We start from the raw sequence: 26,000 nt of genomic DNA on the forward strand, positions 1-26,000 counted from the left end.
AGCTTTCAGCTGACCTGTGAACTGATGGAAAACACCTAAACCACCATGGCCATACTGTGATATTTCACCTGGGTCTGGCCAGCACAGCCAGCACTGCCATTTTCTTAGCAAGAGATGGATCCTGACAAATTCAGGCCTCAGGAGAAAAACCTGACTTACCAGTGAGCTAGCTTAAGCCATTAAGCTGAGCACACTAAATCTGGACATTTCCAAAGCACTGAATAATGGCATTAGCATTGTGGTTTGTAGAACTGGACTGCACTTTGAGAAAAAATTTTGTGTTTTCATCTCTAGAGCTTGCTCTCTTATACATCTGCACTTGCCAGTGCTCCAAGCAGCAGCATGTGCTTGCTAGATGTAGTTCACCTCAGCATGTTCAATTACAGATGGAAGAATAACTATTTATAGACCTCTGTAGGAGAAAGTAAATTGTGAAAGTTACAATAGCATCTCCACTTCGTGCTTAAAGAAAGTTTAAGGAGCAAACCAACCTTTTAGAGTCATACTTGTCTCCTCAGGAAATTCCATATACAAAGTATATATGATAGGTACACACTGCAGATTGATTTTCGCCCTGCCCTCTGCAGGTTCTGCACCTCTGATCGTTACTCTTCCTTTCTTTGCCATTCCCCTCATGCCAGACCAATTCACTTTCTTTCACTCCTCCTTCTGCCCCGCTTTCCCAATTCACTGACTCCAGAAGCTCATCTCTGAAGGCTGTTTTCCTTTCTCTCACAATTTCTTCCTGTCTGTTCTCCTTATCCTTTCTGCCCTTCCACCCTACCCATGTGTATGCTATATCAATGTGCTCCCTTCATCCCACTTGTTTTTACAGGACTCTACAGGACTACTTACTGCCTTTCCAGCTCTGCTCTCAGGGGACTGCAGGCACTAAGTCATGCTCGACTGAGCAAAGTTATTTACTGACTGCTATGAAGGGGCAGACACGGGACATCTGTCAGTCAGCATGACTGCTTGTGAAAATGTACACTTTGGTTTTGCCATGGCTTCAACCAATGCCACTTCTGCTGAAAGAAAAAAATGCATGCTTAACATTACAGAAAACAAAGGGAGTTTTAATATATTTTAAAGCATTGTCTAGCTATGGTTTTTTTCTTTTATTTTCTTTTCCTTTTTCATTTGTTTGTTTGTTTATTTGTTTGTTTGTTTTTTAAATCCTGTTACAGCTATACATCCACCAGTCTCTGGCCAGGGCTCCCAGTGTCTTTCAGGGAAAGGAGAGGACTATAGAGGCAGGATAGCCATCACCGAATCGGGAAATGCCTGCCAACACTGGAACACACAGTTTCCTCACAGACATGGCTGGATTCCTGACAGATACCCCTGCAAGTATGCTGAGCCTTGTCGTTTTAACAAATGCCAAAGGACATCGTTATTCCTTATTGATGCAGATGCAGAGGCAAGAGTAGCACGGGTTTTCTGCAGCTATGTTGATAAGCTGTTTTCTCACCTTTTGTCAGCTCTTATTACTTCTGTTCAGGTCTTGTTCTTAAATTTTTTCAGCATTCCTTTCTTTACCAACTGCTTTATTCTCAGATACTTGTCTCATCCGTCTCCTCCACATCCCACGGCAGAGTTATAAGTATTTACTACTTTTGTGTTAACAATCCCCTGGCTGTGTTTTCACATCCTTTCAATGTGTTACTCATCTGAAGAGCAATGCTTCAAGGTCCAAGATGCTCCAATATACCTTCATGATCAAAGGTCAGAGGAGCTGACTTTGCAGAGCACTATCAATGGACAAGGGTAGCTGGGACTGGCCAGGCTTTTAGCTCTGTATTTTGATCCTGTGGGCTGTGAATTGGATCCTGCAAGTTTTCCTGGGTGTGTAAAAGCCCATCCATCATCACAGGGCAGAGAGCAGCGTTCATCCATGCTCATATGCACATGCTTCCAGGATCAATCTGTGACATCCAGCCTTGCATGGTTCTTATCGTAATGGTCAGGTACGCCAATGGCTTGTGTTTTGAAGTCAGCTTTTACTGCTGTATCTTGGTCTCAAAAACAAGAGTAGAAGGTCTAAGCATTGGGAAAGTTCTTCATGTATCATCAGCATTTAGACTGTAAACTCAAAGGCTGTTGATTTGTCCCAAAATAGTGGTGCATGAGGTAATTCAACTCCAAAAAGAATAAATGTAACCACTGAGTTGAGTTCTGCATGCAGTAGTTGTTAATAGTCTTGCACACAACTCTTCTTAATTTCTATGAGTAGTTTAAACCGGTGTTTCTGTTTCAGGGGCTTAGAGGAAAACTACTGCAGAAACCCTGATGGAGAGAAGAGGCCTTGGTGCTACACCATCAACAGGAGCATTCGGTGGGAATATTGTGCAATTCCCCACTGTGATGCGACAGAACAAGGTATCACTGGTATGAATAGAGGAGCATACTTGAGATAAGGACTTTAAATAGTGAGAAATTTATTTCTCATTGTAAATGTGCTAAATCTTTTTTCAGTCACTTTGTCACGATTGTTAATGCAGTTTTTCTGCTTGTCATGTTACAAAACCTGCCAAATACTAGACTTTCAATGGTTAAAGAACTGCAGTGAAGGATATAAATCACCAGCTGACCCAACAGAAGAATTAAAGGATGAAAGAGGGTTTTTTTTTATATTAATTTTTTTTCCCAAAGGTAGGGCATATTTAGCAAGTTAGCTGACAAAAGAAAATACAGGTTTGAAGAGATGAAGAATTGCTAAAGCAAAGGAAGTCCCATTTTTTGGAAAATAGCCACAAAAGAGAGGACAGGAGCTTCCAAAATATTAAAAATCTCATCTGAAACATCCATTCATTTAAGCACAAAAAAAATTACAAGAAAGTCCTGTCAAACAAACAATCAAAAAGTGCAATCAAAAAGATAGTAGAGAGATTGAAGTTTAACATAAACTCCATTTTAGAAATATATCAGGGTCAAAATCACTAGATTCTAATCTTTAAGGATTTTTCATGTGAACTTTCTGATCTTCAATTCAAATATGTTCACATATACCAAAAATGAAACTGAGGGATGAGCCTTGCATTGAACCATATCTTGTATTTTCACAGACTGAGGGTAATCTGTGAAAAATGTCTGAATGTCTTTGGAAATGCTCTTCCACTTTTCAAGATGACCATGATGCTCTCACTGGACGCTGTCTGTACAAACTGTCATTTGTTTTTGTCATCCCCTGTGTTTGATGCTTTCTTGTGCCTGCTCAGTAAGAACATGAAATCATGATGCAAAAGACCAGTTTCTGTTCACTGCAGATGTGCCTGTGCAGGTTCCCTTGTCAGAGGAGTGCTACCGAGGCAAAGGCGAGAGCTATCGTGGCACAACTTCCATCACTGCATCAGGAAAGAAATGTCAGGCCTGGAACTCCATGTTCCCACACAGACATGAAAAAACACCGGGCAGATTCCCAAATGCGTATGCTTATCTCAACTTTTCTTGCTTTATCTGACAATGACAGTTGCTGATTGTATTATATTCGCACATCTATGCTTTAAAACACTGCCAGAGAATGTATCTATAAAAGAGAATTTTTCCAAGATGTGGAAACACTTTCTTGTAGTCTCATTTTTAAAAAATGTGTTTTCTTGTTATCACAGCCATAAATGTGTTTCCTGGTAATACGATATCCAGGAATAAGTAAAAAATTAAGAAATGTATTTATCTCTACATAGTACAGATCCACATCTTTTTGACAAGATACTCCTATGATTACTTTCAGTCTTATGCAGCTTGACTATTGTGCTTATTTTTCAGGGATTTGAGGGACAACTATTGTAGAAACCCAGATGGTGATAACAGCCCATGGTGTTTCACCACTGACCCCAGCACAACATGGGAGTACTGCAGTCTCAAGAGGTGTGAAGATCCTGCACAAGAGCCTGCACCAAATGACCGCCCTGCAATGACGGCACAAAATGTTGACCTGACTACACCCACCACGTCTGGTAACAGCTGACTATAAGTGTCACCTCCTGTAGAGTCTATGGGTAAAGGAAATAGTAATCTATCAGAATTGCTGTCGAGTAGGGCTGCAACATAACAGTCACATCTCTTCCCCAGCTTTGAGATCTTTACTGTTGAATTTTGCAGTTCATACTCTTTAGTTGGTTCATACTCTTCTGTCCGTTCATATCCTGTACTTTATATCATTTTACAGTGCATTCTGCAGTACATCTTTTTCATTTAGGGGAACAAGAGAAAAACAGACAAAATTTCTAGTGTTTCTGTAGCTGTGTGCTATCGAAATACAATCACAGTGAATGCTGTTGTTGCAGGAATTTTGCTTGTGCTGTGCTTTATGTTTTCAGGAGGTTGACCGTAGCTTGTTGTACTGTTCATAGGCAATTATGTGTTGCAAAATATATGCACCAAGAGAAACAGGTTTTTGCTCTATTCCACTGCATTGCTTCTTAATAAATAGTCCGTGTTGGTCAAAGAGGTGTGACTGTTCTGAATGTATAGTAGAGCTTTCCACAGGTTATGTACTTTGCAAAGCAAGGTGGCAGGGTTTGATGAAAGATACGTTCCTAAATGGAGCTGTGTACTCTGACTTGTGTGCAGCAGAAGAAAGTACCTGAAGCAATGTCCTTGGAAGCAAAAATTGCTCTTTCAGTCTAGTGGGCTGCTGCTTCTCTCATGGAAGGGGCTTACTTATACCAACTTAGCAAGAATCTTGGAAACTTTTCAGATGTTTGCAATATGTTACAGAAAATGTTTAGCCTGAAGTTCCCTGAAATTTTTTCCACATCTGTTACTCTGTACATCCAGGAAGACATCCACCCTGACAAACTAAGAGATCACATCACAGGGTACATTTTTGTCTTTCTTTCTGCTGTGGATGCTAGAGAGTGTGCAAGTTCTAAAGGTACTTAATCAGGCTTGTTTTTGCTTACCACGACCACATACAGATTCAGCAGCTAACAATAATTTCCTTTTGCTCTGTTTTCACAGACTGCATTAACGGTAATGGTGAAGACTATCGCGGCACAGTAACAAAAACTGCAAGGGGCAGGACTTGTCAGGAGTGGAGTTCTCAGAAACCTCATAGCCACAAATATTTCACTCCTGTGACTCATCCAAGAGCAGGCCTGGATAAAAATGTAAACAGCTGCTAATGCTAACACTGCCTCTGTTTGGAGCTGACCTGACTTGCTCTCACTGAGTCTAGGGGAAGACGGATTAGGCCAACAATAAATGTTTTAGTGCAAAGCACTAAAGTCATCCTTAGTCATTCTATGTCAAACTTCACTTCTCTTGAGCCCTAAAAAAGCACTAGAGCTAGGGTGACTCTTGGTGGATGAAGAAAATTATAGCAACTTTGTCATATATTTCTAATTTCACCGAATGGTTTTGAGATACGGGAAAGAAAGAATTTTGTGGTCAGAGGAAACAGAAAGCATTTAACACCCAGTGGAAAAGAAGTTGGGGGAAATAATTAAAAGTTTAAGTTTAACACTTTTTAAAAAACTTGCACTCATAGACTTCTTAATTCTGTGGCTAACTTTTGGAGTCTTCGTTCTCTTTTTTTTGTAATTATTGCAGTATTGCAGGAATCCTGATGGAGATGTAAATGGTGTTTGGTGCTTCACAACAGACCCAGGAAAAAAATGGGAGTACTGTGACATCCCACGCTGCTGTAATTATCCTTAAAGACTTTTCTGTATTCCCTTTCTACAACTTGCTATGATAGTCACAAAATGTTTTCAATCCAATCATACAAAAAACGGCAGTAGGCAATAGCTTAAGATTTGAATTTTGGTCTGTATGGAAGTTTGACAGAAACAGGCACCTGTAATAGCCAAAGTTTAGATAACTTGGTGCTAGGAATCAACAGTAATACTTCATAGATAACAACCCATGTGCTCTTTATTGTCAGTGAAGCTAAGCATTCAGAGTTGCTAGCTGAACTTGAAATGTCCAGTGAAGCTGTGAAGAGAGGTATTCCCTCCCTGGGCTCCTCAAACAGAGGAGAGGATTTCCTTGATAGTCATTCTAGTCTTTCCATGCACTTTACAGCAGGACTAATGCCTCGAGAACCTGCTCATACACTTTTCCTGTTAGTTGGGAGCACCAGAGATGACGACCTTTGAAATCCTTTTCATGCTCTGCTGATGTAATTTTTATTCTGATATGGATATTAAAATAATCTGTCCCTAGATATTTTGCCTTTCTTTTGGTGTAGGGAGTGAATTTTGTCCTGATTATTTTACGGAGATTTCCTTAATTCTTTTTTTCTATTTTGAGAAAATAATCAGCACACTGAGTAGGTGCAGATGCTTGCTCAAAAATTCAGCAGTGAAGGGTTTTTACCTTCTGTTGTGCCCTGGCAGGGGGCATCAATAACAGGTGTAATGTATTGGGAGCGCTGCTTGGCACACCTGGTAGTCATCTCATTTGCTTTGCTCTTCCTTTCCTTGCCCGCGTTTTGACAGATTTTTTTTTTAATATATCTGACAGGGATATGGAAAGTCTATTTCTTCTTCATCTCCTGTATTATTTTGACTACAGTAACATTTAGAGGCCAGGCCCCAGCTCTGGTGGACAATGTAGCAATGCAAAATTGTGGAGTGGTCACTCTCTCAGGAGTATGTGATATTCTTCATGGTGGCCATCTAATGTGTTCCTCTAAGCAACAATGCACTATGATTGTACACATTAATTTTGTGAACCAGACCTAAGAGCTGTACAGGCAAAAAGAATAAGGAATGGTATACAAACAACTTAATACCACAGCTGTGAACACCTGCTCCTTGGAACTGCTGTGGTGGAGCTTAACTTTGAGATCTGATCTCTTCAAAGCAGACTTTGACTACTACATTTTTAAATTGAGATGTAGGGGAACCTTACAGTCTCTTGCCTTTGATTACTTTATTAATTGTCTCATACTGGAACTAACAAATTTAACATCCATGGCAACATAAGCAGCTCTGGAAAGAGTTGCGTGGGTCCTTACTGAGCACCCAAGCTCAATCCATTTGAAAAAGTTCAGGGAGATTTGAATTAACAAGAAAGTAGAGTGAGCAATGTGAGGACAAAATTGGAATATTTTATGACAAAGGGGCAGTGACTCAATTTTATTTATACCTAGGGATTGGTTTGAACTCAACCAAGGTGTAGATCATAATGTTTTAAAGAATTTAGAAATTGTTAATATTGTCTGGGCAATAAACTCTTCCAATTCCCTTAACTCTCTTTTCGCTCAGCTTCTTCCACTTTCTTTAGCTGTCTTTCCCCTTCAACTTGTCTACTGATGTTCTTTTGGGGGTGGGGCTCATGGTAGTTTTAATTATGTTATCTGACTACATCCGGATACTTGACATAATTAACAAATTTCCAAGTAAATTCATATTTTGTCATGTCGAATGTGATAGATTATCCCCAGGTTTAAATGTTCACGGTAATGATAATATAATGGAGTATAAAGGTTCTGGTTGCTTCTTTACCTTTAGTTTCTATTAACTAATGCAAAGACTGAAAGCCTAAGAAAGATAAAAAAATATCTTATGCCTTTCTTTTTTCATCTGATTGCACTGTGGATGGCATCACAGGACTGCTTTAAAATTCTCCAATGTACCTTTTTTGATTCTGTAGCTTCTTCTGAGCACGACTGTGGAACAGTCCCAATGAGGAGTGAGCGAACCTGTGAGCAATATAACATGTGTGACGCACCTCCAGGGTCTTGGCCTTGGCATGTCAGTCTCAGGAGGAGGTACTGGTATTCCCGACTGTATCGCCATCCATGAGCACCAGGGTTTCACAGGGAACAGGCATTAGAAGGAGACTGACAGGAAACAGTGCATATGCTTCTGGACACTGGCCTTGGTTTCTATATAAAATGCCCTAGCATGTAAAATAAACTTTTATTTTTTTCAGTCATAATGTCCACAGATAGCTACTCATTAGGTCATTAATCCCAAACTCCCCACTTTCTACTGGATCTCTAGAGGGTAAACTTGAACTGCAGGCATTAAGCACACCTTTATTTACTGAAATGGGGAAGGAATAATTCTTACTGAGGATACTGACAATTAATTGCATTCTGCAGTGGGGGATTTAAACCCAGGAATATAGCAATGTGTATGAATGAATTTTGATCGTCCCTTTTCCCCAGCATCCAATCTGGTTCAAACATTAACAGAGCTGTCAAAGGAACTGGGGCTGTTTAGTCTGGAGAAAAAGAGGGTGAGAGGGGACCTTACTGCTGTCTACAACTACCTGAAAGGAGGTTGTAGTGAGGCAGGTGCTGGTCTCTTCTCGCAACTAACTAGCGGTAGGACGAGAGGCAATGGCCTCAAGTTGCGTCAGGGGAGGTTTAGATTAGGTATCAGGGAAAATTTATTTACTGAAAGAGTGGTCAGGCATTGGAACAGGCTTCCCATGGAAGCGGTGGAGTCACCATTCCTGGAGGTGTTTAAAAAACATGTAGATGTGGCACTTCGGGATATGGTTTAGTAGGAATGGTGGTGTTGGGTAGATGGTTGGACGTGATGATCTTAGAGGTCTTTTCCAAGCTATGATTCTATGATTCTATGATTCTAAATTCATACTGTGATCAGCTTAGTTGTGTTAGAAACCACAGGAAGACCATAAACTCTCAGTATAAAAAAACGATTATGCATAGCATTTCCATAGTCACAGTGAGAGTGGCTGAACAGGAGATGAAGAAGTGCTTACAGAAAGTCTATAGAGTTGTTGACATTCACCATAATAAATATTATCCCTAGAAAAGTTAAAAGTCCATTGTAAGGTTTATATAAAGAACTAGTCCAAAGCAACCTCCCAAATCAGAAGGATGTGTGCTTTTATTAATTGGTCATCAGGGCAAACCCATTACATCACAAGTGAAATTGTTAGGATATCTAATTATTTTTATTAAATTCCTGAAAGTAAGAGTGCCCTGTAGCAAAAATTTCACCTGGATGTCAAATTTATTTTCATGTTTCTCACGTTCTGGAGCAAATAAATCTTGTCCTCTGAAAATCTGCATTTAATTTCTCTTGCCATTGGCAAAAGACAAACTATGACTGGTAAAATCTTTGAATAAGGGGTATATTCCTAGTTTGCTAATATTTCCTGTTCTGCACAGCACAGGTGGTGGAGAATTGACTATGCAGTCTTAAATGAATGTGATTGTCTTCTCTATTCTAGTACCAACATGCACCATTGTGCTGGCACTCTGATACATCCACAGTGGGTCCTTACTGCAGCTCGGTGTTTGCAAGAGTGAGTATCTGCTAGAGTGAGTGACAGGCATTTCCTAAATCTGCATGAGAAAATCAACAGAGAAGCAAGAGTTACCCAGCAAGGCACTTTATCTACTCCTTATTTCCTGTCTTTCTTGCCAGCAAGCTGGTTTTTATCTTCTGCTCCTGTCTCAGTCAAAGAGCAGCAGAGTACAACAGAGGTTACTTCTGCCATCTGCCCTCTCCCCCACCCCAAAGCATGCCAAAAAGGGTGCTAATGATGTGCTCGTCCTAACTGCACTTGGAAAAACTGTGGCTAGCAGCTGACCCCCTAGTGCTTTAGGAGTTGTGGACACTGCAAGAAGGTGTCACGTTATTTACAGCAGGGATTTTTCACCATCTTAGAAATCAAGCTGTTAAAAATCCACATTTTCCTTCTCCTCAAGAATAAATGCAGGCACCTATTGTCAGAAGCAGCAGCCTGACCATCTTGTTAATCGCAGTTCTCCAGGGAAATTGCTGAATTTTGTAAGATAGGCATTCCTGATTACATACGTGGATGTATAACCTTGCCACTGTTGTTTCTTCCAGGTCAACAGAGCCTTCTTCCTACAGGGTGTTTCTTGGAATACAGAATCTCAATGCAGCAGAGCCATCCCTGCAAATCCAAAGTGTTCACAAAGTATTAAAGGAACCAAGTGGAGCAGACATCGCTTTGCTGAAGTTGGATAGGTACCTGTTCAACTCAAGTTTTCCACCCCTAACACCTTTATTCTGAAGTCCCAAGTTAGCTCAGCTTGGAGTTAGCTCTCAGGGATGATTGTGGGTGGTACAGGAGAGTGTGAGAGTCCCTTCAAGTGTTAGCATAGGCATCTGTTCAAGGGTGAAATTTGAGCATCTCTGCTGCTGAATGACCCCATTGGCAGAACCCATGTGAGCTTCTTACACAGTTTAGGAAAGGCAAGGGCTGGTTAGGATGAGAGGGTTTGTCATGGGAAATTCCCACTTGCCACCTGCTAGGCAGCAGCTCCACTGAAGCAGGGAGGGTGGGGGCAAAATAAAACAGAGTTGTGTCTGGAGGATGTTCTGCTTGAAGGCTTTTCTTGCTCTGAGGGCTGTGAGCCCCAGCTGAAGTTTTGGCCAGAAGGCATCACTGTTTCTGCATGGAGCCAGTAGAAGGGTCCAGTTTCCCTGGCAGTGCTCCAGGCCAGACCAGGCCACATGCATGTTTTCATGAGCTGCAGACTTGGCCAACAGCTCAGTAAAACCAGATCCTGTTTGTGATATAGTGAAAAAGCCTGTGCATAAGTGTAAGTGCCTGAAGCCCTCTTTTGTGTCCTGCTTAGATGTCTGAGCAGTCTGCGCTGAAATGTGTGCAATTATTTCAATGCTATTTTTTTCCTTTTGGAATGCTCCTGAAACTTTTCTACTTACTCATTGTTTCCCTCTTGTTCTTACACTCACCACACATGGATTAAAGTCATGAAAAGCTCATGTTTCACCTGAGAGGACATTTCTTTCTAAAAATTCATCATACAGCTTTAATGAACTTAGAACAATTGCACTTACATTTCAACTCAAGTTCTCTGGTGCTTGATTAATCAAAATCCCACTGACTTCAGGTGAGTAGAAGGAACTTGTGCTCCACCAGTTTTACTCTTGCTAATGCTTGTAATTATGTCATTCAATTCCTCTTTCACTGGGTGCTCTATGCACATTTGCACTGTAGATACATGCATGCTATAGCACTGTAGTCAGTTTTGCATCAGCAGCACTCACCATCTGAACACATTCTGCATGTGAGATGTCATAAATAGCAGATATGGACAGCATATCCTTCAGTTTCTGGTTCAGATCCACTTTGCTTGTTTTCAACTTCATTAAATTCCCTCTTTGCATTTGTCTTCAGCTTTCTTTGTGGACTTTGTTTTTTCCAAATCTTCACTGTCTGTTCATAAAACAGATTACCCAAAAAAATACGATGTGAGAAGACTGGTTGCCATTTCTATAACTGCATTTTCTGGCAATAGACAAGACTTGGCAGAGAACTTATGCAGGTCTGTGAAGATCTTGACAAAAATAATCCCAAAGGATGGCTGATCTATTGAGGAGGACCATTGGTTTCAGTGGAAGTCTAGTCCCAGGTGAATTATATGCCATGCTCCTGAGCAGGCATCTGCTGTCTGGGAATTTATACTTCCATTTCAATGTCATGTCGTCCATATTCTGGTACATCTTCTAAGGTCTTTTTCCCTGCTCTCCTGTTCATTTACCTATCCAGACATCAGAGGCCTCTGAGAAGGTGACAGTGTCCACCATGTGTTTGTTGTGAAGACCAGTTCCTTGTGCGTCAGCAGGTTTTTTAGGTGCTGTCTTATCTTAAAATGGATGTAGAATTTCCCTAATGCAGAATAGGAGCATAGATAGAAACAAAATTAACTTCTTGATATTGAGGAGGCAGAAGCTGCAATGCTCTACTGCTGTAGCTCAAAAAATGTTTGCCTGGCTACAGTCACACCAGCAAATCAGACACAAGCCAGAGTTGCTGTGAGGGCCATACTACCAGCAAAATTAGACCGGAGGTGCCAAATACAACCTTGAAAATAAAGGTCCTAGATGGACAGCACTAGAAACCTAGAGAAACCTGGAAACCAAGAAAACCCTTCACCAATCCAAGATTTCTCACTTTAATCTCCTCTTGTTTATCAATTTTCAGGAATTCTTTTGATAAAAATGGACTTTATTAAGAAGTGAATTAACTAGTTTTGGAAGATGCAGAACTGATTTCCATTCTTGTAGGGAAAAGAACTCACACAGGACTAATTTCATGGAATCATGTGAGAGTGGATGTTTGAGATCACCATCTTGCTCTTCAGAGGGCAGTAGGGTAGGGCTCAAAATGATGGTGATGGCATTGGCACAACTATAGCTTCAGCACAGGAGCTGGTTCACATCTCCTACCCTCCTGGACTGTTGCGTTCATGTTTCATTCAGATTTTTGTGGGGGAGACATCTTTATTTTAAGACAAGTGGGAGTCAGTCCCGCTTGGTCTCTCATTCTCTTGAATATGCTTGGGGCTCATGGCCCTGGCATGGCCTGATTAGGAACAGGGGGATTGGTTAGTTCCCTTTAATTGGACATTGAAGATCTCACTATCTATCACATCAAAAACTTTGAAAATCATTCTTGGCCTGAAAAAAGATTATAAATGTTCATGTTACCCTGACTGAGCCCCTGGAGTTCATTCAGGTCCTTCTACTCTCTTTCATAATCACAACTAACCTTCACAGGGTAAGTTCCTGACAGTGGTAGATCTCATTTAACAGCTTGTTCAGACATAGCTTCACTGTACCAAAACTGTTTGCACTTGTCTGACTGCTAGGGCCACTTCCAGAAGCCACCTCATCTTTTCACATCTACATCTGAGGGTCAAGAAGGGATCAGACAGTCTGAAGCAAAGATGTCCGATTGCAACGTTTTCATCTTCTGCAGAACTGCTTCCCAGAGCCATGTCCACTCCATATCGAGCTTTATTCCAGCACTGAAGGCTCCAGGCACAATGTTGTGATGAGGAAGAGTTTTATCTTGATATTTACTTTATTGAGGTACTAGACTTAGTCATGTGTGAGATACTGCATGTTGTCACCCGCAGTTCTGTCACCCATGTAACCAGAGAAAGGAATTTTCCACAACTTCAACTGTGTCTGCTTATTTATTCATTTATCCATCCTTCCCTCCTCCTGTGAAGTCCCTGAAAATATCCATGACCTCTGAGGCAGGGAGGATCTGAGATAAGTCAGGCTTGCTTTACTTGCAAGTGTTGCTAGGGCTGGGCTTGGGCTTGTTCATGTACCACTGCAGGGTAACCAGAGATCAGTGCTCTAACACTATACTCCAAACACACTTGCACTGTCACTGTGCCCATAAACACATTCCAGAGACTTTCAGTTGCTGTAAGTAACCTGGTTTTTTACTAAGTGACCAGGCACCACCTTACAATCATCTATACAGTTTTAAGGCACCATTACCTTCTCCACTCTTCCCTACACGATTTCCATGCAGAACCTTCTGGGTATGGAGGCTTAACAAGCTGATGATGAATTTTCTAAGGATCTTTTAATTATTCTTTGTTTGTTTTCCAGTCCTGTAACAATTACAGACCGTGTAAAACCAGTTTGTTTGCCTGAAACCAGTCTGATGGTAGAAAGAAACGCAGTATGTTTTCTAACTGCCTGGGGAAAACCAAGAGGTAAAGCATATTCAGTGTGGCTGAAACTTAAGAAGGGTTTCAAATCCTATCCCAAAATATGTGCACTTATGGGACCTGAAAAACACATATTTTACTTAAGGTTTAACTAAGTCAGAGGTTACCAGGGAACATTATTGGTTTTATTTCTTTCTCTCAGATCTTGATTTTTCCCTCTCATTGCTCACATAAACTGAATTCCTTAAACAAAGGAAAAGAGAGAGGAGAATTAGGCTTTAGACTTTACCACCTTTTATCTCTCTATTTTGGTCTTTCTTCAGCTTAGGTATACACTATTTTCACAAATAAGGACAATACTCAAACAATGCCCTTGCCTTTAGTTTCGACCTTCAGATACACATTTTTTTAACGTCTGAATGAAGCTTGTACTTGCGCTCCTTTAGTCTAAACATTACTGTCTGCATAGACTTCTGCAGGGACCTACATTCACTCCAGACAGATGGGATATATGGGCAAGCACGAGCCTTAAGACCTTGTATCTGAGATAAGATGGCATCCTGGGAACTGTGATGCCTTTGAGTCAGAGCATGCTCAGATCCAGCCACCTTTGGGGCACAGGCAAAATGAGTTCAAGCTGAAGGTTTTTAATGTCAGTAAGCCCCTTACCTGAAATTTGTTCACAATCCAGCATTAAAAACCAACCTGTGTGATCTCCTGCCCACCTCTCACTCCACCTGTGCTGAGGGCTGAGAACACCCAGCCCTCTTTGACCTGCTTTTTCTGCAGCGGGAGGCAATTCCTCATCCCCACAGCTTCCAGCAGTGATGCCGGCATCTGTCCTCATTCAGTTCCAGCTCCCACATAAATGTTTGGCCTTGCTGAGCTACACGCAAAGGATGCACTTCTCACTCCCTTTTCCAGAGAGCACCCTATTAATACCCCACCTGAAAAATGAAACCAATGCATTCCTCTTTGTGTGCACAACCACAGAATTAAAAAAAAAAATTAAAATTAACAGAATGCGTCCCTATCTCCGAGTTTCACTGTAAAAACCTTCCACATACATTTCAGTACCTTTTTCTCCTTCTTGTGTTGTTCAGCTACAAAATTGATGCTATGAAAATAATGCTTAAGAGTAATCACTACTATTAGTGTAACTCGTCAACATTGTCAAGAAACCCTTTTCTCCAGCATAGACCGTATTTACTGGATTTCACCTTTTTTTTTCTTTTCTTACCTTGCATTTTTTTTTCTTTTTTGTTCAGCTTGCCACACGGTGGCAGCTGCTTCCTATGTTCTAGTGATCACAGCCAAAAAAAAGTGGTACAGGCGGGATTCCTTCTGGCAATGCATTAGGATGGAAAAATCAACAGACTGTTGTTGCATTTTGGCAGTGGAAAAGAGGGTCCTGCCACACCATGCAACCAGTTAATGAAATCAGCAGGGGAAGGAGAGCAGAGCCAGAGCCCCACATCTAAATAAACTGTGTTTTGGGAAAATTCAATCTTGGCTTCAGGAAGATCCTTCTTGTCTGGAAAACACTATCTTTGGGCTTGAAAGAGTTCAAATTAATGTAAAGGAAATCCAGGCTAACATTTTTCCCCCCTGAAACAAGCCATTGCTACTGCACCATAACCAAAGCCTGCAACCTGACACAATAACTCAGAATACTAAGCATCTGGTTTTATTTATTTTGTAACACTTTGCAAAGAAGAATAACCTATGCTTGTTGAGGGTAGGTATGATACAAGTACAAAAGAGTTGAAAGATTTAACAAGGTTATTCAAGGAGCTCAGACACTATAGTAGAGCTGGGGATGATCCCAGTCCGTTCATTACTGAAGCTTCATTGGAGCACAATGCCCAGGCTACCGTTTATGACTGTTATACTTTTTTGGTTGTGACAGGTGCTGACACAGACAACAGATTAAAAGATGTTGAATTCCCCATGCTTGAAAACAGGATATGTAATCGCCCTGAATTTCTGAATGGAACTGTCAAAAATCATGAATTTTGTGGTGGATTTACTTTTGGAGGCATAGGTAACTGCGAGGTAAGACTAATCTAGTTTTGAGCATATGCAGGTCAAATGACAATTTGTACTTTCAAGGCTCAGAAATAGCTTCAGCAATTCAAGGCTTCTGCATGAACCATAAGAACTAAGGTACACATAGCATTTTTTCTTCACTCACACAGTCAACCAGAATAGCAGGGAAATAGCATAGGGTAATTTCACGTTCCTTTCAGAACTGCATGCTGACATATCTTGCTCATAGTAGCCTAGTGTTGTGAATACCCCATCCCACCTGAAATAAAGCCTGTGGTATACTACCTGGACTTCCCTTTGTTCCTAGAGACAGAGGGGAAACTAGTGATTTTTTCTGCTGCTGCCTGCAGTGGTACCACATGTTTATTTAACCCCTTGATTCAATAAAGCTTGAAGTGCTTCCAGTTTTCTAATTTTCACAGGTATATGGAAAGACTTTTAGAATGTTGTTTTCTTAATGGAGGGTATCGTGTTGGGAGCTTTTCAATAAAAAGCTGGTAGCTACTTAGTGACTGAGTCAGAAAGCAAATGCTGGTCTTTCTGAGCAGCTGTTCAAGCCTGCTGGTGCAAATGATGTCTTAAAGAGCGTGGACAGTGCATTCATTTATAGGCATACAAATCGCTGGACATAGGTATTAATCTCCTGTCATGCCTGGGTTTTAAGACACAGCATTGTAACAATTATATTCATTTTGCCTGGGATCAAGTAGGTCAGAGGGTGTGGAAAAATGAGAAACTTTCCTTTTTTGTGTAATTGGCTTCATGGTGATATGTGGATGTTCCCACAACCAGGACTGGTTTTTGGGTCTTTGTTCTTCAGATCAGAAAAATGGCCTAGGTGCTTGGAAACAACTTTCCACCCTCCCACACTTATTTCATAGAATCATAGAATCATAGGTTGGAAAAGGCCTCAAAGATCATCAAGTCCAACGATCACCCAACTCCAGCAGGTCTAATAAAACACTCTCACTCTCTCTACAACCCTTGCCTCAGTCATGTTTTGAGGCCTTCAGAGTTATCACTATATTATTCCTGCCAGTATTTTACTCTTTGCATGTCTAGTGCCTGCATCACTAAAGTAGTCACCATATTCTCTCTTCTTCTCCCTAGGCTGAAGTTGGAGGACCTCTGGTCTGCCAAGATACAGACAGATTTGTCCAATATGGAGTCACCTCTTGGGGACTGGACTGTAGCCAACCATCAAAGCCTGTTTTTGTCCGAACTCCAAATTTTGTTTCTTGGATCAAGAATGCAGTGGTTGCCCACTGAATCTGGATGCAGGCTAGCTTTTCTGGAAAGTAGTCTCTGTGTCTGAAACAGTATTCCAAATATGGCTATAAATTCGTAATAATACATAAGATTCTTAAATAAATATCATTACTGGATGAGCATAAGTAGTAATTGCAGAACAATAGCTGACCAACTATTACTGTCTGTCAGTGTGTCTGTATTGTGCCTGTCAAGTCAACCATGTTGCATGCGGCAGCAGCTCTAAGGTCTCTACTTTACCCCTTTCTTTTGAGATGTGCTCCAGCACATGAAAGTGGCTTCCTCTTGGTTCAGGCACCTGTTTTTCTCCTCTGTACACACAGGCAGCTGGCATATCTCTGTGTACAAGGTCTTCCCTGTGCAAGAAACTTTTTCCCAAATCAAACCTGTCCCTGTACCCATCACTGGCATCTGCTCCCCTTTCTGTTGCTGTTCCAGGAATAAGAAAGCAGCAACCAAACCCAGCCACTGCTTTGGGTAAGAAAAAGCCAAGCTAGACTGTGCCTGTTCTGCCAGGAGCTGGATGAAGGCCTTGTGGGGTTGCTTCTTCTTGGGGCTAATCCCCTCCCCCCCGAACACCCAAGCAGAGCTGTGTGCTGTGCTGCACAATCATCTGACCTTCCTGGGTTGGATGCTTGCATGAAAATAAGTAACTATCCACTCCAGTGGGCAAAGCAGTGATTGGATGGCATACGGCACGGTTAACATGTTTGAGGCATGTGCACAGAAATCCTGCTCTTACTTGTGACATCAACAGTTCAGCCCTGACATAGAGTTCAGGAATTGAAATCAACTGCTCTTTCAGTTTACTTCCAGAAGAGGCAAGGACATTCTCAAGTGAAGCTGAGTGCCAGGGTGCCGGTGCTTCGCTTATTGGGCTTAACAGCTCATGCTCCTGCGCCCTCTGTGACGGGGACATGGAGAAAGACAGGGCATCCCCAGGTTAGTCAAGCCTCCCAGAGCCACAGAACCTGCCCTGGTTGCCACCCAGAGCAATGGAAAAGGACTGCTATTGAAGCTGTGAGGAAAGGCTGGGTTAGACAAAGGCTCTTCAAGCAGGGCTGCAGCAACCAAAGGAGAGTGCTGAGTGGGACATGTTCCAGCAGTATCAGAATCAACAGAAACCCACCTATCCCATTGACTCCAAGTCAGCTGCCAAAGCTAGTCCCAGCATTTTCAGCTGTTGTTGCAATTTTCTGGGTATCACTTAAAAAGACACCATTTCCAAACAGTATATGTATTGACGTATATCAGAAGAAACACACACCTCCTATGGACGTGTAATCTGAACAAGGATTTCTGCATTTTTTTAGTTTTCCAGTTGTATGCCTGATTTAAAGCATACTATAAATCTATATCTAGTATTCAGGTACTTAATTATTGCTATAAAGAACTCTGCAGAGGTCCGACTATAAAATTTTGGTATTTTAGAAAAGTTAGATTTAAAAAAATAAAAAAAAATTTGCAGACTCTCTACTCACTCCTTGATCTGCTCTATCAATTCTTGGTTCCATTATGACTCACTCGTCAATCTCCTTTGCTCATCACAATACTGTTTGAATAGCTGTTCTTTAACCCAGTCTTTCTTGACAGCGTCTTTTTCTTGGATTCCTTTCAAATCCTGAACACTGTCCCCCTCCCTGAGCTCCTGCTCTCCTTCCATCCAGTTTGCCCTTTGTTGTGTACCCCCACAACAGCCGCAGGAACAGGACACCTTTTTAAAGGACGTGGTCCTTAGCACAAATTTTCTCACACTACCACAGACCTTCGTGCTCTGACCCACAGGAGCTGGAGGTGGTGGTGGGTCTCTTCCACTTTTTCCTGTGTGATTCACTGAACATGTAACAGGCTGTTACAGGGGAGCAGGTTTCAGGCTACAGCCACTTCTGAAGCCTGTTGTTACCATCCACCTCACTTAATCAATGAGTGAGACAGGGTTGAGAGAAACCTGAAGTGTGAGCACAGAAACAGAGCCTTTTTCTCTGTCACCATAAAAATGCACTTTCTAGTTGCATTTCTAGTTTTCTACTCAGTGCATCTCTCCCTAGTTCTCCTGTGGTAATGCAACCTCAAAGACTTCTTGAGTTGTATGCTCAGTAAACTTGGATGCTTTCAGAACCTGTTGAGCACAATGTTTCCTGGAGCACATGAAAGGCATCTGGCAGTTGCTTTTTATTCCCCATGCACTGTTGTTTTTGTGAGTTCTGCCAGTAGTGTTGTTCCTTCAAAAAACATTGGCATAAATTCTCTGTAATAACTGGCTAGACCCAGAAATTGTTCCTGTTTCTCCTGGTGTCTGTAAGCCATTCCTCAGTGCTGGTAGGTACTGCCTAATGGAAATTTCAGGTATTTAATACCATCTTTTGCTAGTAGATGCTGAACTGTGCCTGCTGGGGGTCTGCCAACCCAGGTGATACCATTGCCTGCAGAGGTCTTGCAGAGTCTGCCTGTAATTCACAGACTGAGGTAGCACAGACATGTACAGCTGCATACTCCTCACGGAACCCAACAACCCCACACATTTGTCACTGACATGCTGCTGTGGTTTCATGTAAACCAAAGACTATTGTTCTTGACATCAAGGTTTAAAAAATGCCATTCTCCACAGATGCTCTTTTTGGAGGTTGGAGTCCCTCTCAATACAATTTGGTTAGATTTGGGGTGACTGTGAGTGTAACTCTCCCTGGACACTCTAATAAATATGACAATTTTCATGTCCCTGTGCATCACATTTGGAAATCAGGTTTCTATCCCAGGAATACATGCAATTCATTAGGAGTCTGTCCTCTTGCTACAAGATGTTTTCAGCAGCTGAAGGCTCTCTTTGGCCTTCACTTTACAATATTCTCTGAATTTTCTTTGACTTGGTTCCACGGTTATTTGAGTCTTTTCTGGGTGTCATTTTGTGACTTGGGTTTTTTGTTTGGTTTTTTTTAGATTTTATGAGAGTACAGTCTGGAAATCCTGCATTATTTTCTCCAGCTGGGAAAATGACTGTGGTTGTAGCTGTTCTCTTGCAGCATGGGAATTCTTGATTTACTATCAGTCAGTTGTCCTGGTTTTGGCACATACTGATGCACTATTTCTGGCAAGGCTTTTTGCATTTTCCAGTCTTTTGATGTGTCTAAATAATAAATCTATTTTTATATTTACAGTGCAACTCATTACTACTAGGACTGTGTTAATACATTGTCATAGAAGTTACAACTCGGACCCTGATTCTAATAAGAACGCGAGCACTTTGTGGTTGGATGGCACCCTGCATCCTTGGCACACAAGTACCATCCTCTTCACTTCATCCGTGCTTCCTGGGTCTGCTTTGGTGCACTGTGTGTTCTTACTCTGTCACACTTGCAAATGTACCATTGTATTTTTTAATTTTCCTGTACCTTAGGCCTGTAGACAACTGTAGCACTTCATACCTTTCTGAGTGCTGGAAGTGCATTTTCTTCAAGAAGCTACGTGACACAAGATGTTACAGGACTAATGGGCAGTTTGTAGCTGGGGAAGGTATTGAAGACTTTTAAAACAAATTTGGAAAAAAGTTATGAAGGTAACTCTAGTTGCTCATAACATCATCTGTTAAAGTTTTCACCCTGCTTTCATCTGCCTTCCACCTTTTTTTTTTCCGAGAAATTTTAAATTTCTGCACTTTCTTGGCAAAAATAGAACATTATATGTTACAGTCTTTTGGATACATGACGTATGTAAATGGCATATCTTTCAGAAATTTACTTTGACTTGAAATATACTGATGCCCAGTAATAAAGCTGATCTGCAAATTTTCCATGATTTCTAATGCAAAACTTCCTCATCTTTGCTCAGGAGTTTACATGACTGTCAGGGGAGAAAAAAACAAACTACACTTCCCATGTTGTATCCAGCAAATACAATCTGTGGAATCTAATGGCAAAGTCTTTTTTCACAGGGACATAAAAATGATTAAAGAATAAAGTGTTTTATGCACTATCTATTAAACTAGAACCATCATAAACACTTCTATAAACTGCTTGTAAACAGGAATATGTTATTGTATGGTATAGTCACAGACAGAAACACACACTCACACACACACACACACACACACACACACACACAGAGTCTGCCAAAATATTAAACTAAATCTGAAGGTGATATTCTCACCTTGCTGAAATATTGTTGAAAATCTCATTGACTCAAGTGGCTTGAACTGATCGCATTCCATGTGGACTTGAGTGGAATAGAACAACATCATTTGCTGCCTTGCCGCTTTAGCATTTTATTTCAGATTGAACTGGTTAGAAGAACATCTTTCCTTTATGCAAGTTAAGGAGTCAAGAACAAGCATGGACGTAAACCTATGTATAAGTGACAAGCAGAAACTGCACTGGCAATTTCAATACATACATTGTGTGGAAAATGGAGGTTGCTTGCCCCTCTTTTCTGAAACTGTCATGGAAGCAAGGAGCTAAAAACATTCATCCTATCTCAGAGACTATTCTACACAGCCAATTTCATCACTAGCTGGAACTAGTGCAGGGATCTTTATATGTAACTGGGTAAGTGTGTAGAAAAAGATCAGAACAGCACCTTACAAATAGCAGGCATTTGCTGGGGTCTTTGGAGACACTTGGGCAATTGTTGAGTAAAATGCAAAATCTCTCCATGCATTCTGTCCTCTGCTTTTCTAACCATATTTGGAACAGTGGGTATGCTTCTTCTTCTAGGGAAGGTATCATGCCCCTGTGCTTAGCACTAGTGAGGCCTCACCTTGAATACTGTGTTCAGTTTTGGGCCTCTCAGTGCAAGAAGGACGTTGTGCTGGAGCGTGTCCAGAGAAAGGCAATGAGGCTGGTAAGGGGTCTAGAGAACAAGTCTTATGAGCAGCAGCTGAGGGAACCGGGGTTGTTTGGTCTGGTGAAGAGGAGGCTGAGGGGGAACCTTATTGCTCTCTACAACTACCTGAAAGGAGGTTGTAGTGAGGCAGGTGTTGGTCTCTTCTCGCAACTAACTAGAGATAGAACAAGAGGCAATGGCCTCAAGTTGCATCAGTGGAGGTTCAGATTGGATATTAGGAAAAATGTCTTTCTTGAAAGAGTGGTCAGGCATTGCAATAGGCTGCCAGGGAGGTGGTTGAGTCACCATCACTGGAGGTGTTTAAAAAACGTGTAGATATGGCACTTTGGAACATGGTTTAGCAGACATGGTGGTGTTGGGTTGACAGTTGGACTTGTTGATCTTAGGGGTCTTTTCCAACTGTAATGATTCTATGATTCTATGATTTTTTTCTTTGTTTTCTCTTCTACATTCTGCTCTCACCCTCATCCAAGGACTCCTCAGTAACTCCAACCATTTTGAACAGAGTGGTCAAAGGGTTAAAATGCTCTGTTATGTGTGAGAGGAAGGACTGATAAGAGTTCAAAAACCCTCCCCCTGCACGGGCTCCAGAACAGCAATCACAGCTGAGCCCTATTATTTGGGCAGTGGAGACAGGAACTGCTTGCCTGCTAAACCCAAAAAAGTGTAGCCAGGACTTGCAGGACACCAGTCTTTGAGGAGCCTGGGTGAAAACAGATACTCACTTTCTTACAGACGCTTCCAAGAAGAAAAAAGCTTTCTTATAGACTCTTCCAAGAAGAAAAAAATAGACATACGGGTTGAATTACAGGCCCTATTCTATGGTGCTTCTCCATTTCTGTTGTGCAGCCCCACATGTAACAAGTAACAGGCACTCACAGGCAGGGTGGTGATTGCGGTACACATATCAAAATCAAGAAAGGACAAAGTTGTGAGCAGGACGTGTTCCCACTATCATAAACATGGAGTGGGCTACAGCAGATCACTGCAGTGGTTTTACTGAACCATACCCCCAAGCAGTGCTAGTAGTGGGCATTACATGCTGGGACACTCAAGCAGGACTCAAAGCTGCCCACCGAGTCGCTCTGCTGTATGCCATCCTTTAGCTTAGCTATGGTTTCTCCAAAGCTCTCTGCCTAGGAAATGAAGAATGCTTTTGCCCTCCTACCTAGCAGTGACATGACGAAGTTGCCCCTCATGTACAAAGAGTTCTAGCACACTGTGTGCTAAATGCCACGGCTGCTGAACTGGGCACTGTTTCGTGATATTTACAGCTGATTTCACTCTTCAGCTGCTTACCTTTAAAGCAGGGAGAGGACTGCGTTTTGTCTTCATGGCCTCCAGTAAAGGCTGCTGTCAGATTCTCTATGGAATTAACACTCTTCACAGCTCTGTTAAAGCTGATTGCAGGGTCCTTGTTTCTTCCAAATATTTTTTCAGCATCACAGAAACCGCAGTAGCTCATTCTTTAGATATTTCTACTATAAAGATGACACTCAGTTTGCTTGTTTCCTAACCTCTCTGCTTCTCATACATCTGCCTGACTTTATTCTGCTGGTTTCTTACATATGGCAGCAGACAGAACAAATCAACATCTTAAAGACTGAAACTTTCACTGCTGGAAAAACATCCCCTCTGTGTCTCCTTACTGTCACCGTCACTTTCTTTGGATACATTAGAGTCTATGGCCAGAAATTGCAGATATGAACTTATTCATCAGGTCTTCTGCCGTCAGTGTTCCTACATGTGTAGAGCAAGGAGGGAATTTATTTTTAACTTGGCTACCTTTTTCCTTCCTGAATCTCTTCTGCTGTTAGAAGCTGTCCACATTATCCCCCTAAGGTTGCTGCCCAAAGTTCCCTCTAGCTCGGTGAATCTGGCCTATGTAAGTCTCTCTTTTGTCACTTGTTCTGGTTGTCTTTGAAAAGAAAGTAATAATACCTTCCTTAGTTGTCAGCTACCTGTGGATCTATGCCATAGGATTACCCTTTGGAGCTCTTACATGAGTTCCATGCTCACCCCAGTCTTGCGGTTATGCCCTTCCTTAGAGTTGCCCTTCCTTAGAGCTGCCTTTTGAGATCTTCCCTCCCAAGCAACTGAATCTTGCCTTTGATCCTTCTGCCTCTTAGCAAAAATCTTGTATATAAGTGGCTGTTTTCTGACTTTTTCTGATTCTGAAATTTAGGGAAATTATGTTTATGTGTATTTATTCAATAAGGTGTGACCTGTGTTTTGACATTGTAATTTCTTTCGCAGGGGGGTTTTCTGAGCTTACAGTAAACCCAATTTCAAGGGTCAACTTCTATTTAAAAAGCCTCCTACTGTTGTTTATATTTTAACCACTGTGCTAACGAATGTACCCTGACTCTGAAATAAGATCTGATAAACTTCCACCTACGGTAGGCCTCACAGTGGTCAAATAAATGAGAACAAACACTGCAAGACCAGAACTAGGGAAAGATTTAAACACTGTGTGGATCTATGAGGGAGAAGAGTAAAGGAGGAAAGGCGCCAAAGGAGACAGATAAATCACGAGTTTATGAGAGATTCTTTCAAATACGATGTCTTGAGAGTTCAGATCCTTGTCTCAAGACAGCAGTGAGGACTGCCAGTCTGGCAGATGAAAGACACTTCTCCTATTTTGACATTTTCTTGTGGGAAACTTGTAGAACGAGCATTTTTGTACCAGGATCAACTGCTGACAGTATCTCCAAGTCCAGTTTTCCCAGATCAGATCCATTAATACCGAGATGAATAGTCTTTCTCCGAATCTGCATTATCATCTTTGAAAGAAATGGCAATAGAATTTTTTCCTTTCCTTAGAAATAAATCAGGAGCATCCACACCGAGGCAGGAGCATTTTAACCAGGTTCAAGGCAATGAGACTGAGACAAGAACCAGATCCAAGCCTAAAAGTGGCAACTGCTATAGACCTGCAGGAGTGTGTGTGGACCTTTAACATGAGGAAAGCTTACAAGAGAGTGCTTGCTTACACAATGCAAGCAGATGTTCCCAAACTATCCTGAACGCATGTTAACACACCTTTGGCTACCATAACTAACTCCTTTGGTTTTGAAAACCTGTAGGAAAGGCTGATCTGGTCAAAATCTCTAAAACATAGTGTTTATCACAGAGTTTTACAAACTCAATTCACACTCAAGGCTTTTCAAACATCTCCATGCAGGAGAAACAGCCACATGTAACCCACTTTTTTTCTTATACTTTAACCGCCAGATGTGTACCATAACACATAAACCCAGTGAATACCTCAATGGAAATGGGAGATACAGAAGGATGGGGAAGGTGCCAGTGGTGCTGGGGAGTGCAGGGCTGTGTGGAAAACAAATTTTGCATTAGAGTAAGGAAAAAACCACTACTAGATAATATCTAATGGGAAGGAGGCACAGGGGTTGGTGACCACATGCTGGCTGTGGCTGGGGACAAGACAGTGACCAGGGAGTCAGAGAGTGTGGAGCAGGAGAGAAGGAACACAGGATCTGGAGAGAAAATTGAAAATGGGGTTAAGATTGTTAAAAATATGTGGGACTAAATCAGACTCAAGTAGCTCTCAAAAGCCTGCTTGCTAGTGAAGCCTACTTTGCATTCTGCTCCTTAATTTTATCCTTCTTTCCCAATGAGTAATTGTTCCTAAAACCCAATAAGCCTGGTACCACATATAATTGCACAGTATCCAACCTCTTCTCTCTATCACCCTTCAAGTGTTTCCCCAAGTTGAGTCCAGCTCCCATCAGCTCCTCTCTTGGGCCCATCTGCATTGTTTCCCTTGCCTAGTGTTGGTGCTCTCCCAAGCCTCTACAAATATCTCCTGCTTTGCTGTTGTTCCCAAGTTGCATTGAAACAGCCTCAAGCACAGCAGACAACTAGATAACATAGTATTACAACACCCTGCGGGAGTGAAATAGCACAGGACTACAAAAAGGATCATCTCTAGACTTTTCACACAATTTGTAAAATAGCAGCTAATCTGGTTCCCATATTAGAACACCTCTCTCACGTATTTAGTCCTGCACCCCTAGCTTTATCCCAAACCCTCAGTACAATGCAATTTCTACCTAAACGAAGTGGGACAACAAGGAGGTAGACAGGCACACTGGTTTTCAGAAGGAACTCATGATTCAATGAACTTTTTGCCTTCAATTGCAGTAGACTGAATTGCGTGACCCAGCCGCGCCCATTCAAGCCTGTTTTCCTCGTCCAGTACTCAGCCCCCTCCTGCCTCTGCTGAGTTGCTAGCACATTTGATTCAACAAACTGCTTTGAAGTAGCACCAGTGACCTAACATGCAAGGGAAGCCATGAAATGGTGCTGCAGTGCAACTTTTCCAAGGCAAAGGCCGCTTAGGGAATGCAGAGTGAGCTGATGTTGAAATCAGGATAACACATGGATGAGCAAAGTCTGACACCCTTGCTGGAGGTGTTTATGTATG

At 41.7% G+C, this 26,000-nt stretch overlaps 1 protein-coding gene across 1 annotated transcript in view; it reads left to right on the forward strand.

The window, feature by feature from the left end:
- Window positions 1–16,860, forward strand: part of LOC104334698 (plasminogen) — a 32,176-nt gene extending 15,316 nt beyond the window's left edge. The window contains exons 8-19 of the mRNA XM_075413712.1: window positions 1,188–1,350; window positions 2,258–2,379; window positions 3,267–3,426; window positions 3,766–3,956; window positions 4,963–5,111; window positions 5,554–5,647; window positions 7,603–7,720; window positions 9,160–9,234; window positions 9,786–9,926; window positions 13,338–13,444; window positions 15,309–15,454; window positions 16,559–16,860. Coding sequence (XP_075269827.1) covers window positions 1,188–1,350; window positions 2,258–2,379; window positions 3,267–3,426; window positions 3,766–3,956; window positions 4,963–5,111; window positions 5,554–5,647; window positions 7,603–7,720; window positions 9,160–9,234; window positions 9,786–9,926; window positions 13,338–13,444; window positions 15,309–15,454; window positions 16,559–16,717 — 1,625 coding nt within the window. The 3' untranslated portion in view covers window positions 16,718–16,860. The remainder of the gene's footprint in view (window positions 1–1,187; window positions 1,351–2,257; window positions 2,380–3,266; window positions 3,427–3,765; window positions 3,957–4,962; window positions 5,112–5,553; window positions 5,648–7,602; window positions 7,721–9,159; window positions 9,235–9,785; window positions 9,927–13,337; window positions 13,445–15,308; window positions 15,455–16,558) is intronic.
- The last annotated feature ends 9,140 nt before the right edge of the window (window positions 16,861–26,000 follow it).

The sequence above is a fragment of the Opisthocomus hoazin genome, chromosome 2 (assembly GCF_030867145.1).
Source record: "Opisthocomus hoazin isolate bOpiHoa1 chromosome 2, bOpiHoa1.hap1, whole genome shotgun sequence".
Lineage (NCBI taxonomy): Eukaryota > Metazoa > Chordata > Aves > Opisthocomiformes > Opisthocomidae > Opisthocomus > Opisthocomus hoazin.